The sequence below is a fragment of the Ctenocephalides felis genome, unplaced genomic scaffold (assembly GCF_003426905.1).
Source record: "Ctenocephalides felis isolate EL2017-DRISC unplaced genomic scaffold, ASM342690v1 CF-g0.4_SCAFFOLD_03572, whole genome shotgun sequence".
NCBI lineage: Eukaryota > Metazoa > Arthropoda > Insecta > Siphonaptera > Pulicidae > Ctenocephalides > Ctenocephalides felis.
In genome coordinates this window covers 36,460,745-36,481,340 of record NW_020539726.1, presented here as the reverse complement: position 1 = coordinate 36,481,340, position 20,596 = coordinate 36,460,745, and the positions used below count along the sequence as shown (strand labels likewise).

The following is a 20,596-nucleotide window of genomic DNA, read 5'->3' as shown; positions in this document are numbered from 1 at the left end:
AACTCATACGAAGATAGACCCACCATAACATTTTTATTTTATCCCTAAATTAATCCCTGATTTTGTAAATAAATATAAATTCAAGGGGTAATTCTGGCTTCTCATAAATATAGCTATCTTATGCTTGTTTTTTGTTAGTGAAACTGTAAAAGTGTTTTATCTATTTGCGGTGCGATCAAGAGTATTTTACAAAAAAAACAAGTACGGGGGCATGTTCGATAACAGAATTTTCGATGATGCATCTTCCTTGCTTTGTTTATATGTAAAATACGCCTGATTGCACGGCAAATAGATAGACATTTTCACAGTTTCACGAAAAAGAAACAAGCATAAGACAGCGTTGCCATGACAATGCTACTTTATAAAGCCCGGTCAGTTTGTAATATTAATTTAGGGGTAATACATCATTAAGGGTACTAATAAAATGTTTTATTTTTGGTCTTAATAATAATTTTGAACTTTGTTTTAGGGCATGGAAGAGTATTTTACACCTAAACAGTTTTTTTCTGAAATAAATAACCTAAGATGTTATAAAGAACAAATGTGCTTTATCCTCCTTTTTAGTGTTCTCCGCACTCAACAGAGGGTCTAACTGCGCTCAATTTTCAAAGCTAATGGATTTTTTCTCGAATAAGTTTATTATATTATTTTAACGTGAAATAAGATAGTAACAACCAAAAATTGTAGATTTGTAAAATTTATTCTCGATTAAGCTTATTTTCTAATTTAAAGGAAAAATAAGATAGTAAACCAATAAAAAATTGTAGCAGAGCAGTCTAAAGAAGTTTTACTTCAAAAATTTAGATCGTTTCTTTTATGGCTTTTGGGGTATCATTTAAAAGGTCTCCAGTAGAAGACGATTTTCACAAAAAAATGATCATATTGTAATAAATATATAAAACTTTATTGCAAAAATATTAGAATGTTAAAATTTATCGAATTGTTTTTCAAATATGTGTAGTATAAAACTTTCGTAACAAATACTGAAATTAACTATGTGATTTGTCCACAAAATATACACTTTTCACGCATTTTTACTAAACAAGCTTAAAGAAGTTTTACTTCAAAAATTTTAGATCGTTTCTTTTATGGCGATGATCTTTTATTGTGGGGTATCGTTTAAGAGGTCTCGACGAGTAGAAAACGATTTTCACGAAAAAATGATTATTTGTAATCATTTAAATACATAAATTTATAAATTAATTAAATTTAAATGAATGTTAAAATTCATCAATTTTTTTTTAAATATGTGAGATGTAAAACTTTCGTAACAAATACTAAAATTAATTATGAGATTTGTCAACAAAATATACACTTTTAATAAATTTGTAGTAAACGAGCTTAAAGAAGTTTTACTTCAGAAATTTTAAATTGTGTTTTTTTAGCATGTTGGGTGTCGTTTGAAAGGTCTTTTTGAATAGAACCCGAATACTGCAATTAACTATGTAATTTATCCATAAGATGCACACTTTTTACGCATTTTTATTAAACGAGCTTGAAGAAGTTTTACTTCAAAAATTTAAGATTGTATATTGTATGGCTTGTGGGGTATCGTTTAAAAGGTCTCGATGAGTAGAAAATGATTTTCACGAAAATATAAGCATTATAAATAATAAAAGTATAAAGGACTCTACTGACAAGGAAACTGAAATTAAAGATAAGAGATGGAAAAGGACTCCACTGACGAGCAAATGGAATAAACGACAAGAAATGAAAAAAATGACTTAAATAAAAGGCAAGAAATGAAAAAAAGAACTCAGCAAACTAAAATGAAAGACAAAAAATGAAAAAGGGACTTTACTGAGGAACAAAAATAAATAAAAGACAAAAAAGGAAAAAGGACTTTACTGACAAGCAAACTGAAATTGAAGACAAGAAATGAAAAAAAGACTCTACTAACAAGCAAACTGGTCAATAATTGTCAGGAAATGGAAAAAAGGACTCTACTGACGAGCAAACTAAAAATAAAAGACAAAAATGGAAAAGGGACTCTACTGAGGAACAAAAATAAATAAAGGACAGAAAATGAAAAAAGGACTTTACTGAGGAACAAAAATAAATGAAGGACAAAAAATGAAAAAAGGACTCTACTGACGAGCAAACTTGATTTGATAAAGTGAATATTTAGTAAAGGGACTCTACTGGCAACCAAACTGATATTAAAGGCAATTGAAAAAAGGACTCTACTGAGGAACAAAAATAAATAAAGAACAGAAAATGAAAAAAGGACTCTACTGACGAGCAAACATGATTTAATAAATTGAATATTTTGTAAAGGGACTCTACTGGCGACCAAACTGATATTAAAAAGGGACTCTACTGATGAGCAAACAAAAAAAATAATAAGGTGGAAAAAGAGCGTGTACTATTCTCAAATTTATCACTTTTTTCATCACTTTTAATCATGGCTTCTTAAACTATGGGGCGCGACCCTAACTATATATTGACATACGTATATATGTATGTTGTTTCTTAATAAATAAATCATCAAAAATAATAATTTCCCTTTTTTTATATTTGTGTGAAGTCGTTTGAACAAACTCGCAATCATAAATGGGGTCGCAAATGACAAAAGTTTGAGAAACCCTGCTTTGAACATTTAATTTTTTTCTAATATATATTTTTGTTAAAACATATTTGTAATTTATATTTTACACGCATATATTTTGTTCTCAAAATAACCAGGTATATCTATATTATATATTTAAATAAATCTTATCTAGAATTAAACCCAAGGGTTAATTTACGTGCTACAGTTAGTGGCGCCTCTATCGAGTGTGGACACAATTTAAATTGCGATCTATTTATACTTCAAAAAATATTATGGAAAGGCCATGTTATGAAGAACTTTCCATACTAATATTTACAAAGCCATTGCGGTTGCTATGCAGTCAGGCGTATTTCTCAAGTTGTCACATAAAAAATGTAACCTAAAAACCGCCCAAACGTCAAAAAAACGATGTTAGATAACAGAGTGTTTCTGACCCAGCTTCATAACATACGAGTGACTTTAAAAAATTAAATTGTGTTATTTGGCATGTTGGGTATCGTTTGGAAGGTCTTTTTGAATAGAATCCGGATATTGCAATTAACTAAGTGATTTGTCCACAAAATTTACACATGTAACAGAACAGTCTAAAGAAGTTTTACTTCAAAATTTTAGATTGTTACTTTTATGACGTTGCAGTGTAAAACTGCCTGAATGCACAGCAAATACACGACATTTTGACAGTATGATTCAGTAGCATAATATATGAAAGTTAAAGCGTAACAATGGCCTTGCCATAACATTGAGCTGTTATCCCTATGTATTACCCCGATTAAAAAAAATCTAATTTTCCCACGTCAATTTAAAATTGTGTTTTTATAAAATTTATATTTATGAAATTTAATTTAACAAAATCAAGACAAATAAAAAGAAAATCAAGCTACAAATTTTGTTCAAACTGTTTTTTTACCGGTTTCTTTAATACGGAGGCGGCTGATGCGAATACTGGTTCATCATTGCCTGCTGCGGCTGATTCAGCTGTCTTTGCAGCTGTGCAACCAGAGCAGGACTTCCCTGCTGCTGAGTGTTGGTCATCGCCTGCTGCTGGACTTGCTGCTGGGCCTGCTGCTGCTGCTGCTGCTGCAGGGCTAACATCTGCTGGCGCATCCTTTGGCTTTGCTGGGGATTCATTTGCTAGAAAGGTAAAAGACTAGTTGTAAATTGTGTTATGGCTTGAGGCAAGTTTGTAGAGATTTTTAGTAAACGAGCTTAAAGAAGTTTTACTTCAAAAAATTAAATAGTGTTTTTTTTGGCAGATTGGGTATGGTTTGAAAGGTATTTTTGAATAGAATCCGAATATTGCAATAAACTATGTGATTTGTCTACTAAATATACACTTTTTGCGCATTTTTATTAAACGAGCTTAAAGAAGTTTTACTTCAAAAATGTTAGATTGTGGTTTTTGGCATGTTGGGTATCGTTTAAAAGATATTTTTGAATAGTATCCGAATACTGCAATTAACTATGTGGTTTGTCCACAAAATATACACGTTTTACGAATTTGTAGTAAACGAGCTTAAAGAAGTTTTACTTAAAAAATTTAAGATTGTGTTTTTTGGCATGTTGGGTATCGTTTGAAAGATATTTTTTAATAGAATCCGAATACTACAATTAACTATGTAATATGTCCACAAAATATATACCTTTGACGAATTTTTAATAAACGACTTGAAGAAGTTTTACATAAAAAAAAATTAAATTGAGTTTATTTGGCATGTTGGGTATGGTTTGAAAAGTCTTTTCAAAAGAATCCAAAAACTGACATTAACTATGTGATTTGTCTACAAAATATACGCTTTTAATGAATTTGTAGTAAACGAGCTTAAAGAAGTTTTACTTCAAACATTTTAGATCGTATCCTCTATAGCATGTGGGGTATCGTTTAAAAAGTCTCGACGAGTAGAACATGATTCTCGCAAAAAAAAAGAATTTTATACATTATATACAAATAAAAACATTATATGCATAACCATATTATATTGCAAAAAAATATTAGAATGTTTAAATTCGTCCATTTTTTTCTAAATATGTCCAGTATGAAACTTTTGTAGCAAGTACTAAAAGAAAACATGTGATTTGAAAGCAAAATACACACTTTTTACGCATTTTTAGTAAACGAGCTTAAAGAAGTTTTGCTTCAAAAATTTTAGATTGCATATTGTATGGCTTGTGGGGTATCGTTTAAAAGGTCTCGACGAGTACAAAACAATTTTCACAAAAAATGATCATATTGTAATAGAAACATTAGATAGAAAGACATACTAAAATGCAAAAAATATCAGAATGCTAAAAGTTATTGATTTTTTTTTTCAAGTACATGTCAGTTGTATCAAATACTAAAATTAACTATGTGATTTGTCCACAAAATATACACTTTTAATGAATTTGCAGTAAACGAGCTTAAAGAAGTTTCACTTCAAAAATTTTAGATTGTATCTTCTATAGCATGTGGGGTATCATTTGAAAGGTATTTTTGAATAGAATCCGAATATCAAAAACACTTAAAAAAATTTCACTTTTCGGTTCATTGGTTAGTAATAATTTGAAGTTATACTTCTATTGCAAACGTAAAATTAGCACAAATACGTACTTGTGTCTGTCTTAATTTATTACATTTAAATTAAAATAAATATTTTATTCATTGTATTTAAAATGTAAAAATATTTTACTAGAATGAAGAGTTGACTATATTTGTGTATAGACAGGAACTGCAGTTTTAGAGATTCGACGATTGTCGTCGGCAACGTTCGCTCAGACATGTGACGTCACACAGTCCCTTTTATGTTTGAGCACTTATTTTGCGCTCGACTAGCAATCGATGTAATATAAGGTGTAAGATTTATAATTTTGTGACGGATTTTATAAGATTGTAGATGATTTTTCTACGTCTCTGGTTACTGTTTTTGCACAATCAAACTAATTCTTTTGTTCGAGTAAGTTGTAGTGCTTTTATATAAACGCACACACGTGAAATTTATATTCAAATATTAAAATATTAAATTAGTTATAGTAGGTTAAATTTAAATCTAACTATTATCCAAATACTGCAATTAACTAAGCGATTTGTCCACAAAATATACACTTTTAATGAATTTGTAGTAAACGTGCATAAAGAAGTTTTACTTCAAAAATTTTAGAGTGTATTTTTATCGCATGTGGGGTATCGTTTAAAAGGTCTCGACAAGTAGAAAACGATTTATACAAATAATGATTATATTGTAATAAAAACATAAAATTTAATCGCAAAATATATTACAATGTTATTTTTTTTTTTTTTTTTGCAAATATGTGAGGTGTAAAACTTTCGTATCGAATTAAAATTTGGAAAATCTGAATTATTCCCGAAAAAATGTCATTTGATAAATACAAAACATTATTTTCGATTCGTATATGGATAAAATCGTAATTTTTTTAACTTTTTACCTGAGGAAATTGTGGTACTTGATTTTGAGATCCAGGTTGACCGCCCCTTGGATACGGAGGTGCAGGTCCACCCATCGTGTTCATTGTCACATTTGGTGCTTGCTGCTGAAAAAAAAAACAAATAATATAAAATTAATTATGAAAACAAATGCGACTAATATGTAGAAATTTTGTAATTCTATTCACCTGCTGCATATACGATCCTCTATTCACCCTCTGCGCCATATATTCTGCATGTGCATTGCGTTGCTGCTGATTCATCATAGCCGTATTCTAAAATAAAAATTTGTAAGTCGAAATAAATTTTAAGAAACTTGGTCAAAGTCAAATTACCTGTTGATTAGTAAACTGCTGTTGGCCTTGAAATCCGCCCATCATAGCCTGCTGGTTAGTAGGTTGTCCAGTGTAACCAGGGTAATTTTGGTTCATACCTATGAAAAGTGAACAAAATTTTACAAATCTTGTAATCTAATCTAATTTTCCAAAGTAAATGCGAAACAAACCTTGAGGCATATTTCCATATTGCTGATTCTGGAACATTGCTTGTTGTGCCCCACTAATATTTTGCCCGGCCATCACTTGGTTGCTAGCCTGACTGCCCATACCTTTAGAAAACAATACAATGATTATTTATATATATATATATATATATATATATATATATATATATATTTATTTATTATCTTAGATATAAAAATGGAGCTCTCGGTCAAATGATACGCTAAAAGTCGAAAACGGCTAAACCGATTTGGCCAGTCTTAGTCTTGAAAAATTCGTGCCAATCCAGAGATTGTCGGGATGGGTGAGATATTATTTCAAAATTGCATAGAAACTTTACATTTTTAATTTGAAATTTTTTGTAGAAGCCTAATTTGAATGAAACAATGGACGGTGGCTAATACGTCAAATATCAAACGTTTATGACCGATGGTGTTCGATTACGTTTTATGTCTTACGTGAATATTATTTAATTATAATTAAATTGTAGTAAGTAGTTTTGTTTGTAGTTTTATTCATACACAAAAACGTTATTAAACGGATCGCAAGTGTTACTAGAAACTCAAAATATCAACTTTTTTGAAATGTTAATATGAAAATGCATTTTTCGGCATATTTTTCTCAAACACGGTGCTCTGAAAGTTCTCATTTGTATAATTATATACTCATTGGTATTTATAAAACATTTTCTAGGTTATATTATTTTTTATTTATGTTATTTCAATTCAGAACCTAAATTTGGTATCGATCAAAGGGACATTTTGTCGAATAACATTTTTCCAGTTATAATTTATCGAAAAATAGATAGTATTATATGAAGGTCCGGGGTTAAAAAGGTCCACCACCGATGTGTCAAAAATCAGTAAAGTTAAGCATTGTTTAACAACATTATTTGAAAGTAGAGGGAAAAAGATGTATAACCAGCTATAACCTTGATTCTCATGACTTTGCTCTAAGGAGATAAACGGTAATCTTCGAAAATCCATAATAAAAGTATTTTCTTCGGTTGGTAATTTTTTAGCATTAGTTAAAAGTGTAATTATTTTGTAAAATACCTTTAAAATTAAAATAAGACATAATAATTAACCGGTTTGCCACCTGGCCGTTCCAAGTTACCCCGTCTAAGGAGTAAAAAGTTCTAAATCATAAATCATATTTTGATCGTTATATACTAGATGAATGCTATAGCATCCACGTCAAATTAGTGACTATGAAAAAAAATTCAGTTTTAACTGAAGAGTAATCTTGCACGTTAACACGTTCGCACCCAATAAAAGTTTGAGTAGTCGAATTATTGTATTTTGATCGTTATATATTTATTAGATGAATGCTATAGCATTCACGTCAAATTAGTGACTATGAAAAAAAAAATCAGTTTTAACTGAAGAGTAATCTTGCACGTTAACACGTTCGCGCCCAATAAAAGTTTGAGTAGTCGTATTATCGTATTTTGATCCGTTATATACTAGATGAATGCTATAGCATCCACGTCAAATTAGTGACTATGAAAAAAGATGGAATTTCAACTGAAAAGTGATCTTGCACGTTAACACGTTCGCGCCCAATAAAAGTTTGAGTAGTCGAATTATCGTATTTTATCCACGTTAAGTTAGAGACTATGAAAAATGACGCAGTTTTAACTGAAAAATAAACTTGCACGTTAACACGTTCGCGCCCAATAAATGTTTGAGTAGTCAGAATATCATATTTCAATCGTAATCTTCTATATATATAAAAATAAGTCGGGTTTTCCTTCCAGACGAAATAACTCCAGAACGCACGAAACGATTTCGACAATTTTGCATTCGTTGGAAAGGTCTCGGGCTCCGCAAGGTTTATAGCTAAGAAAATTAGTCGTGCATGGCATCGTGCCCTAATGCAAATTGCTGGAACTTCACGCACCGTAATTGAAAATTCAAGTAATAACATTAGTGAGAATTTACAGAATTATGTTTCGTTAAGTCAACGAGCAATTCTTGCCGCAAAGAATAATGATGTACACGCACTGAATTTTACCATTCAATCAAAAATTTCTGGCGATTTGGTGACATACCAATGATTCCGACTGGTCTTCCGTTTGACTTCAAACGATTGCAATTTCCAGTTAGCCTTGCGTTTGCAATAACAAGTCGCAAAGCCAATCGCTTAGTGTTTGCGGGATAAATTTCAAATAGATTATTTAGAAAATCATTGTTTTTCACATGGGCAGTTATACGTTGCCTGTTCACGTGTTGGAAAACCATCCGCTTTGTTTGTGTTAACGTCAGGCCAAAAAACAAAAAAATGTGGTTTACCAAAGAGCACTTCAATGAAACGGATAATTTGCGGATTCACTTTCATTTACTTAGAGAAGTTCAACTAAAAAACACTTCATTTTTGTAATCGAAATAAATTCATTACTGTTGTATAATAAAATCTAATTTTTCCTTTTCAAATATAAAACAAACAAAAAATTTCTTCATCTTTCTCACGAAACCATCTGGTGGCGAAACGGAGTTCGTCGGGTCAGCTAGTAATAAATAAATATTCAATAATAATCATCAATCAATCAATTACACTTCTTACCTTGATTATTTATATTTTGATTAGCCATGCCAGGATTCAGTCCTTGGCCTATATTAGCATTTTGGCCCATCATTTGGCCCTGCATGCCAGCATTTCCCATACCTTGCACACCCATCTGGCCCATGTTCTGTCCGGGCATTTGATTCGCACTCATACCCGAGTTTATGGCCTGGTTTCCTGCCATCATGCCTTGATTTGCATTCATACCCATCGTATTTGGTGTCATACCTAAAAAAAATTTAAATAATAACTAGGTGTGTGTGGCACTTTGATGAAATTCTCAAGAGAATCCGCTGGGAATCATCTATAAAAAATCCAATAAAAATCTAATAAAAGCTTTATTAGAACCTAACAACATCCTGAAGAGAAATGTTTATAAAGAATGCAATAATATGTTTAAATGGCAATTATTATATACACTTTTAATGAATTTGTAGTAAACGAGCTTAAAGAAGTTTCACTTCAAAAAAATTAAATGGTGTTATTTGGCTTGTTGGGTATCGTTTGAAAGGTCTTTTTGAATAGAATCCGAATACTGCAATTAACTATGTGATTTGTCCATAAAATATACACGTTTGAGATATTTTATTAAACGAGCTTAAAGAAGTTTTACTTCAAAAACATTAAATTGTGGTTTTCCGGCATGTTGGGTCTGGTTTGAGAGATATTTTTGAATAGAATCCGAATACTGCAAATAACTATGTGATTTGTTCACAAAATGTATACTTTTCATGCATTTTTATTAAACGAACTTAAAGAAGTTTTACTTCAAAAATTTTAATAATATCTTGTATCGCTTGTGGGGTATCGTTTAAAAGGTCTCGACCAGTAGAAAACGATTTTAACAAAAAACTTATTTCATTGTACTAAAAACATTATAAACATAACCATATTTTATTCCACAAAACATTAGAATATTAAATTGGATTTTTTTTAAATATGTAAGGTGTAAACTCTTTGTTGCAAATACTAAAATTAACTATGTGATTTGTCCAAAGGATGTACACTTTTCATGCATTTTTAATAAACGAGCTTAAAGAAGTTTTACTTCAAAAATTTTAGAATGTATCTTTTATCGCTTGTGTGGTATCGTTTGAAAGGTCTCGACGAGTAGAAAACGATTTTCGTAAAAAACTAATTATATTGTACTAAAAATGTAATATTTTAATACAGAACATATTACAATGTTAATATTTATTGATTTTCTTTTCTAAATATGTAAGATTTAAACTCTTTGTAGCAAATACTCAAATTAACCATGTAATTTATCTATAATAATCTAAGTGGATTGAAGTTAGATTCATTCAAGAATTTATTTAGGATCTGTTATAAATTACAAAGGTAATCCCATAAGATTTGGCAAGAACCTAATAAGACCCTGATAAGAACCCATTCTGGTAAGAATCTATTAATTTCTGACATTCTTATTATGAGATTTAAGTAAGAACGAGATTTAAGTAAGAATTCAATTACATTCTAGCAATAATCACATAAAACTTAATTCTGTAATTAATTTAAATTAAATTTTAGATGTAAGATTAAAGTAAGACTCATTCAAAAATCTATTTAGGACCTAATTAAAATCTAGTAAGTTAAAGCCTGATCAGAATCTAGTTAGCCTCAAATACATATTTTAATCAATTTTCTAGGCAAGTTTTTTAAAAAAGTATAATAATTTCTTACCTGCTCGTAATTGCTGTCGGATCATATGTTGTCTTGGCCCCATAGCTGCTGGATATTGACCACCAGGACCTCCAGCCCCAACTGCAGGACTACCAGCTCCTGCTCCACTCGGCATAAATTGGTTCATAGGATGCCTTTGCCTCAACATATTGCTTATGGCTTGTTTTGAGTTGCTGGCTTGGGGTCTTTCGAATCGGTTCACTGGTAAATAAAATCAAGAAATTGAAGACAAAGAAAGAAAAATTTGGGGTAATTAACAGTGAAAACTGTAAAAATGTTTATAAGAAAGAATCTTATGATAACTGTATAATTGAAGATTTTGTGATCATAACATTCTTCCTTGCTTGTTTATATGTAAAATACGCCTAATCGCACGACAAACAAATTCACATTTTTCACTACCAATAAACAATCATAAAATAGCATTGCCATATGTTATGACCCAGAATTTCCTCATTCATCTAATTAATTATTACCTTGTGGTGTTGGTCCATAGCCATACTGTTGGCCCATGGGTGTCTGGGGATAACTCCACTGTTGCTGGCCAGTTTGTCCCTGTTGGCCAAATCCTTGGTGGGAGGACTGCTGTTGTCCAGCCATTCCTTGCTGGGCTTGTGCGTATTGCATTTGTTGCAATTGGGCATTCTATAATAGAAAAAAAAACTAAGAGTAAATGCCAAGTCGCATCAATTTTGTGTAAATTAACTTGATCAATAAAATATGGCATTTACCAAAAACGATGCCCAATAATAATTACAATTGCCACTGACACTCAGTGGCGGATCCAGGGGGTGGGTCACGGGGGCCATGACTCCCCCCGCCCTGAGCTTGTCTTAAGAGTTAGACATTTTATAACTTCAATATGTAACTTTACGAAATACAAACGGCGGAGTCAAAGACTCCTAAAATTTAACATCCTCATACTATAATTCAATTATGTGACCCCCCTGGAGCCAAAGCTGGATCCGCCACTGCTGACACTCCTACACACAGGTCGTCCTATCCATTTATTTTCCTATCCATTATTACCTGCATCTGCATCATGTTAGCATTAGGCTGCGGTTGTCCAACTCCACCAGCCATATGTCCTCCAACAGCCTGGCCGCCCTGCACACCGACCTGCTGCTGCTGATTCTGCTGATTGGCCTTGTTTTTTCGGGGCCTTCGGGTGCCTTTGCCACGGCCCCTGCCCACGGCCGGCGCCACTGGGCCGGGAACAATTCCTGGCCCTACGCCTCCGACGACGCCTCCAACCATGCCGCCGACGCCGACACCGCCTCCGACGCCCATCATCATCATGTTAGGGTTACCTGGGTAATAGATACGAGAAATTTAGAGAAAAGGAATCATTTGTCAGCAAAAGATTACGTAACAGACTGAAAATTGTAACAAAAATTTAGATTGTAAAAAATTGCGACAAAAAAAATTTTCGAATTTTGTTTACAAATTTGATTAGTATCAATTGTTTTTTTTTTCATTTGCAATAATATCATACATCGACCATATACTAAATGAACTGCAAATGTGCAATATAAGTGTCAAGAGAAAAAGACTGTGACGTCACTGGGTGAACGAGCGTTGCCGACAACCGTGGAACACTCCCGATTGATCAAATGTCATATGATATATAAACCAATTTTGACAGGTGGATTCGATTTCATGTAAATTAATAATATTATTAATATCATTTCTTACAAAATTATCAATTGCCATTATATTATTGAAATGTTCAAGGAATACTGAACGTTTTCAATTAGATTATTATTAATATTGTAATAAATTGCAAAGTTCAAATTATTTGTTTAAAGTTTATTATTAAATTATTTGTTAGAACTATAGTCAGAATTAAAAATAATATTTGAATTATTTTCGTTTCACAAAAAAAAAATTTTTTTTTAAAAAAAAAGTTGAAACAAAAAATTTTTTTTCCCGAAATCAATTATTTTGTTAAAACAAGCAGAAAGTTCTTTGGATTATTCAAATCGCTTCATTCATGTTCCCGAAATCGTCGACGAAAATTTGTATCCGAACACACACACATACATACATCCATTTTTTCTAAGGTACGCCAAAATGCTCAGAAGGTTTTGAAACGTAAAGATATATAAAAAATTTCTTTTTCGATTTTTTTGCGATTACTATAACTTGCCCTACGGAAAGTTAAAAAACATTCGATTGCTATTAATAGGGAGATGTACTGACTAGTTTTTGGAAAAGACAGGTCCAGCCGTTACGGAGATACGGAGCAAAGAGCGCAGCAAATACAAATCGAGTTTTTGAGAGAACGGAGTATCGGATTTAAATGATCTAAAAAACATTCAATTTATAATGATTGAGGAAAGAGTTGATTAGTTTTTGGCAAAGGCAGGTCCCGCCATTTCGAAGATACAGAACTAAATGTGAAAAGAATGGCAGTTTTTGAGGGAACTAAGCGTCCGATTTGAATGATCTAAAAAACTTTCTGCTCGTATTGACAAAACAATTGCTTTCGAGGATAAAAAATTATTACATCTTTTTTTATTTTCCATAAAATATTTTTGTAATTTTGGATTAAAAATTCAAAAAATCGCCCAGGCTAAGCACAGTCTGAGCGCCACTATGGTACAAATGTTTACCCAAGTGCGTTTAGACTGTTTATGTAGAGATTTTCCAATTTTGTGAGAAAACTATTGAAAAATGTGAAAATGCCGCCAAGCTAAGCACAGTATAAGTGAAAATGACGCACAGAATTATTGGCAAATGAGTTTAGACTGTGACTATACGGGAGCACTTTTTCACTTTTTGTGTAAATTAGGCAACTAAACTATTTTTTTTTGAAATTGATTTCGAAATGAAATGACGATTGTTAATATTCTGGAGATAAATTGATTTATGATTTATGATTTACATTTGATTTGCTCAGATATAACAAGATAGTTAAATAATATTTCAAAATTAAATAGTCAGTTAATAATAAACAGATTCTGAAAACTCTTGGAACGTTGTAAAATATTTTAGGCCTATTAGAAATTGTAAAATATTATAGGCCTATGAAAATAATAAAATATTATAGACCTATGAAATCAAATTAAATATTTCAAAACATGACTGCGCCCATTACAGATTTTGAAATATCAATAATAAAATAATAAAAACTTTTGTAAAATATTATAGGCTTAAGAAAAGTTGTGAAATACTAAGTATTTATTGAGAAAAAAACAACAGAACATTACAAAATTAGACTGCATGGTAATAATTGAAGTTTTCGCAAAAATTCACAAATTTTGAAAATTCGATGATAAAAAGCATAGTAAAATATTATAGGCCTAAATGACGATTGTCAATAGATGATAGGAGATAAATTGATTTATGATTTACATTTGATTTGCTCGGATATAACACAGATAGCAAAAATAATGAAAGTTACAGTATTTGTAATATAACGTTTAAAATTTCTCGAATATTTCATTACGGTACGTGAAGTTCCAGCAATTTGCCTTAAGGCACGATGCCACACACCACTAGTTATTTGTTTAAGATAATAAAAATACCGGTATTACCGGTTTTAAAATGAGAACTTATTGCAATACCGGTATTAAATTTTTTTTATCTATTAATCTATTATATATTTTATCTATTAATATTATTATACCATCCAAACCAACTGATTGCAAGACTCTACAATACCACACAATATAAGATTAAAAAGAATACAATTAATAAATCTAACATATTAATCAGTGATAAGTTGTTCTATAATATTATTTAAAATAGGTGTGTATTTTGTTTTGTTTTTTACTTTGTTCATAATTGTATGTATATTTGAGTTTCTTTTTTAACTTCCCGTACGGCAAGTTATAGTAATCGCAAAAAAATCGAAAATGAAAATTTTTGCATTTCTCGACGTTTCAAAGGTTTCTGAATATTTAGGCATACCTTAGAAAAAATGGATGTGTGTGTGTGTGTGTGTGTGTGTGTATGTATGTGCGGATACAAATTTTCGTCGACGATTTCGAGAACACCGATCAACCGATTTGAATAATTCAAAAAACATTCGATTCGTATTGATAAGGAGACGTGCTGATTAGTTTTTGGCGAAGGCAAGTCTAGCCGTTCCGAAGATACGGGGCAAAAAGTGCAAAAAACGGTAACTTAGTTTTTAAGAGAACGGAGCGTCCGATTTTAATAATTCAAAAAACATTTTTCTTGTATTGACAAGGTGAAGAACCGATCAAATTTTCATAAAGGCAGGTCTAGCGGTTTCGGAGATATAACAAAAAAAGTAAAAAAAAAATGCCATTTGGCGGTCAAAAATGATCATTAGACATATGCACATCAAATTATCAGATATTTTTTTAGAGATTTTAACAATAAGTATGAATTTGGTTTACATTCCTATGGGTTCCGTACCAATGTTTACGCGTTAGACGGCGACGCGGCGTTTACGCGCTTTGATATTTCGTCTTTATGCAGTTAAAGCAGTACGATTGCTTTGAAAAAATGTTTAGATCTTCCAAAATATGTCAAAATAAAGAAAAAAATTTTTGTCCAATTTATAGTTACTCAGAAATCTTATTTTTTCGAAGTAAAATTTTTTCAAAAATGTCAATCGTTTTTAAAAAAAATAATAATTTTTGGTACGGGAAGTTCCAGCAATTTGCCTTAAGGCGCGAAGCCTTAATTGCCTTAAGACAGAATTCCACTTACAGCTAGTTTTTCTTTATTATACCAAAATTATAATATAATTTAGTACACTAATAAAAGGTGAACCACTGGGCTTTCCTTTTATAATTTAATGTTATTTGTGAAACTAATTACTCAACGTCTTTCTATTCAGACAGATTGTAATTTATAAGAAAATAAAAAAAAACAAATAAAATAAAAAAAAATCTGTTCACACACACACATACACATATGCATACTTTTTCCAAATTTGGTCTCATTCGATTCAGAATGGCTTGAAACGTCCAGGAGAAAACCTAGAATTAGCGAATCGGATTTTTTGATGAAAACATAAACTTCTCCTTCGGGAAGTTAATTTATATTACTATGAAAATATATTAATATTATTATCTTACCCATCATGGGGTTCCCAGGCATCATCATCCCAGGCATAGGTCCAGCATTAATAGGCCACCAGGCATCGCGCCTACGGGCATGTGTCCTCCAGGCATCATCATGTGTGCAGGATGAGGCGATTGGTCGATGGACGAAGACGAAGGCGTATCCGATTTCATGTCTCCGCAGCAGTCGGCAGGCCGAGACTGGCGCAGGTTGCAGGAAACACAAAGACAAGACTTTTGTTAATTTAGGGTATAGATGATTTGTCCGGGAAAAAATGTGTAAGGGAAATGATAAGATTTGTTTGATAATAGAGAGAGAATTGTGGAAATAAAATTTAGGCGCAATGTACAAAAAAATGCAACAACGCACAACCAAATAGCTGTTCGCTTCATACAGGGCAATAAAACACATTTACCCAAAAATATTAGGTATTATTTTCAGTACAAGTTTAAGGGGGTCTTCCTATGTGACGGCCTGTTTTTTAGGGATATTTTAGAATTTTTTTTCTACGACCAGTAAATAGTTAGAGCTTCAAGTTTTTTATCATTTATTAATACATATTTGGATAGTATAAACATAAAATTTTAGCTAAAAAAATTTAGTCCAACTAGAGTTACAGCGCTCTAAACACCCCCCCCCTCAAAAATGAGCTCCCACTGTCTCCACGATTCCGGCTGATCGGCTTATCTGACCAAAAAAAATAAACGGCTTTTTAATTTGTAGGCTTAAGAGCACGGAATGAACTACAATCAAATGAATCCAAAAAAAATTGGATGTTTTATAGACATTTGAAATAAAAGTTGCAAATTAGGCGGTTTTTTTTTTTGTTTTTTTGCTATAAAAAATCGAAGTTTTGAAATTTTTGATTGATAATAGATCATTCCATGCGTTTAAATATATTGAATGTGCCCTGTAAATTTCAAGTAATTCGGTCCAGCCGTTTCTGAGATACAATGGAGACAAGTTTGAAAAACACAGTTTTGAGAAAAACGCGTTTAAAGATAAAATGATCGTTGTACTATATACTATATGTATACTTTTTATATGGCTGTAACTCAAAAACTATTTGAGATATCGATTTGAAATTTTAATATTATTTTTAAAGGTATAATCTACCGAAATATAAAATAAAAAAAAATTCAATTTTTTCAACTCATCACATAGGAAGACCCCCTTAAGCGTCAATAAGAAAGGACATAATAAAGTACCCGCGGAACTCGCGAAACCAGTTAAATTTAAAACAAAATAAGCTAAATTATGTATAACTAAATCATAAGTAAATAAATTAGTGAAACAAATAAATCAACAAGAGTTTCATTATAAACCCAATTTTACATTTATCGGAAATGTCCCATGAGCAATAGGTTGGTCCTTAATAGGATTATGCCGGTCAAATCGAAAATGTTACAAAAATTGTAGATCTGATAATTTATGTGTTCGGACGACTTTTCGTTTTATTATATTGGCCATGAAGGTGACAAACTTCAGGGCATAAAGCTTTATGCAAAATGGTTGCTAGCCCTGGTAGCATAGAGTGTTTTAATTGAACTAGTTGTTCACTTCAAATAAGTAAAGTCCGCTTAACAACATGTAAATAACCAAATAAAAATAAATATATCTTCTTTCATTATAACTTAGTGACAAATCAGTGATTGTAATTAGAACTGCAACAAATACATAATATACAAAACAAATCAGTGTTTAATACAGTCCACAGCTACAAGGGTTAACTTATAACCCAACAACCTAAATTATCGAAGGAGAGTTTTAATAAATTTTATAACTACGTAACAAAAAGAACATTATGTTTGTCCATTAGGGTGGTCCTTAATATGGTTGTTTTTGAGAATTTCCTTCTCCCCAAGGGCTCAAATGCTTCCAAATTGATAAAAGAAAAATCTCTGAAAGTTTTAGCTCTTAATATTAACTTTAAGATAGACATTTTCATAATTTTCACTACCAAGAACAAGCATAATATAGGATTGCCATGACAACACTATTTTATGAGCTCTGTTACCTACAGAATTGCCTCATTAATTCATCAAAATGTATGTTTTCAGATATAATATTTATCTTATATATAAAAATGGAGCTCTCGATCAAATGATCCGCTAAAACTCGTAAACGGCTAAACCGATTTGGCCAGTCTTAGTCTTGCAAAATTCGTGCTAATCAATAGGTTGTCCAAAAGGTGAGATATTATTTCAAAACCGCCTAGAAACTTTACATTTTTAATTTAAATTTTTTTGTAGAAGCGTAATTTGAATAAAACAATGAACGGTGGCTAATACGTCAAATGTCAAATGTTTTTGACAGATGATGTTCAATTACGTTTAATAGGATGTTTTACATGAATATTATTTATTGTAGTAAGTAGTTTTGTTCGTACTTATATTCATACACAAAAACGTTATTAAACGGGCCTCAAGTGTTACTATAAACTCAAAATATCAACTTTTTTGAAATATTAATATAAAAATGCACTTTTTGGCATATTTTTCTCAAACACGGTGCTCTGAAATATCTAATTTGTATAATTATATACTCATTGGTATTTATAAAACATTTTCTAGGTTATATATTATTTTTTATTTATCATTAAAGTATTAATATTTTTGATTCTCTAGAAATTGTTTAGAATTGACCTTACTTAACAAAACAACGTTTGCCGGGTCAGCTAGTATAAAATATTTTTTTCATTAAATTTATAAACGCCTCTCTTTTCATTTTTGTGCTCGAATTTAAAAAAGAACTAAAATATCATAAATATGTTGTTTAAATTATTAGCCTCATTACATTTTCAAATATACTCTTAAGTCTATATTATTTGAGATTAACTTAAGAATATATTATTTATTAATTTTAGATATTAATTAGTTGTATATTCTTGCATCCTAAACATTCTAAGAATATTTAGAAATGAAATAATTATTAAATACAAGGCCTCATCACAAAAACTATTTAAATAGTTATATAATTTGTCATTCATAATTCGTATCAATTAACACTAATTGTATTAAGACAATTATTAATAAAATTTCTACAAGAACTAGAATTTATTTTAACATTAAATGCATTAAAAATTTGGTTTATAAAAAGCAATAAAACGCCTTGTGCAAAAATATTAAAAAAATCAACAAAATTCATAAAATTCCAAACAAATTCAAAACTATGCTCGCAGAACACATTAATAATTTATGAACATTTTTATATATATATATATATATATATATATATATATATATTACGGTGGTCCTTAATATGGACATTATTGGATTTCTTTGCTTCTGAGGGCTCAAATGCTTCCAAATTATTAAAAAAAATCTCTAAAAGTTTTAGCTCTTAATATTAACTTTAAGAGAGTCCGCACTCCAACATGGGTACAATTCCATTTATTTTATAAATCAGCGACAAGTGAATCAAAATTTTAAGAATAACATTGTATTTGCGTATTCTGATCATAAATAAAAAAATTACAACAAAAATTTGATGTAACTCACAGTTTTCTCAGGTACAGGTTCCAGATCCTCCGGAGGCAAAGGCAACGGGTCCAAATAATGTGAAGGAGGCTTTTGCAGACCGTGAGTGTGATATTTCAATAACCTATGAGCCTCCTCGTACCTCAATGGTTTTCTTTCCATTTTCACAGCCCCAAACCAGGCCCATGATAAGGGCGCAGGGTTTTTGTGACCTTCGAGCAAATCCCAGGCACTTATACGCTGTTTGTCTGATAGACGCAGACCCTGATAATAAAAATAATAACAATATATATATATATATATATATATATATATATATAAATATTAAGTATAAATAGATCGCAAACACGTTGTTTTGCCATTACTTCAATTTTAGTTGTTACCCCACTCCATAGAGTGCGCCACCAACTGTAACATGTAAATTTACCCCCAGAGTTAATTCTAGATAAAATTTATATAAATATATAATATAGCAAAAAATAGAAAAAGAAAGAACCTCGTAAAATATTATAGGCATATGAAAATAATAAAAATATTTTCCCAAAATAGTTCTAAATAAATCTAGAGAATCTATTATTAACAGATTTGATGTTCTAAGGAAAATTGTAAAATATATTAGGCCTATGAAAATAATAAAATATTACAAAATTAAACAGAGAGCTAGTTAATTCAAATTTACGCAAAAAATTCACAAATTTTGAAAATTCAATCATAAAAATCTTAGTAAAATATTATAGGCCTAGGAAAAGTTGTAAAATATTAGAGGCCTATGAAAATAATAAAATATTTCAAAATCAATAAGTCAGTTCATGAAAAATCAGAAACAGATTTTATAAATTCATTGGCAATAGACTTGCGATTTAAAATAATCCTCGTAAAATATTATAGGCCTGTGAAAGCAATAAAATATTTAACTAGGCACTAGTTAATAAATGTTCTTGCAAAAAATAACAGATTTTGAAATTTTGACAATAAAAAACATAGTAAAATATTATAGACTTGTGAAATTGGTTAGTAATGAAGACATTTTAAAAACTCTTGGATAGTTGTAAAATATTATAGGCCTAATAAAAGTTTTAAAATATTATAAGCCTATGAAAATAATAAAATGTTTCAAAATATGAATGCGCGTTAGTAATTAATTAACGTTTTCGCAAAAAATTACTTAAGAGATTTTGAAATTTCAATAATAAAAACCTTATATAGTAAAATATTATAGGCATAAAAAAAGTTGTAAAATATTAGAGGCCTATTCAAATAATAAAATATTTCAAAATATTATTTTTGTCTTTAATTTCAATTTGCTTGTCAGTAGAGTCCCTTTTATGTTTTTACTGATTCCAAAAAAAATCTAGTT

General features: G+C 30.6%; 1 protein-coding gene across 1 annotated transcript; it reads right to left on the bottom strand.

Annotated features, from left to right (window-relative positions):
* Positions 1-3,466: 3,466 nt before the first annotated feature.
* Positions 3,467-19,349, bottom strand: LOC113388439 (mediator of RNA polymerase II transcription subunit 12-like). Its single transcript, XM_026625816.1, has 11 exons — positions 19,261-19,349; positions 15,775-15,960; positions 11,747-12,027; positions 11,194-11,362; positions 10,718-10,918; positions 9,035-9,262; positions 6,475-6,576; positions 6,305-6,402; positions 6,158-6,244; positions 5,972-6,076; positions 3,467-3,682 (listed from the first exon to the last, which is right to left on the bottom strand). Exons 2-11 carry the CDS (start codon positions 15,809-15,811, stop codon positions 3,467-3,469), a joined length of 1,524 nt encoding a protein of 507 aa, XP_026481601.1. The 5' UTR covers positions 15,812-15,960; positions 19,261-19,349.
* Positions 19,350-20,596: the final 1,247 nt, after the last annotated feature.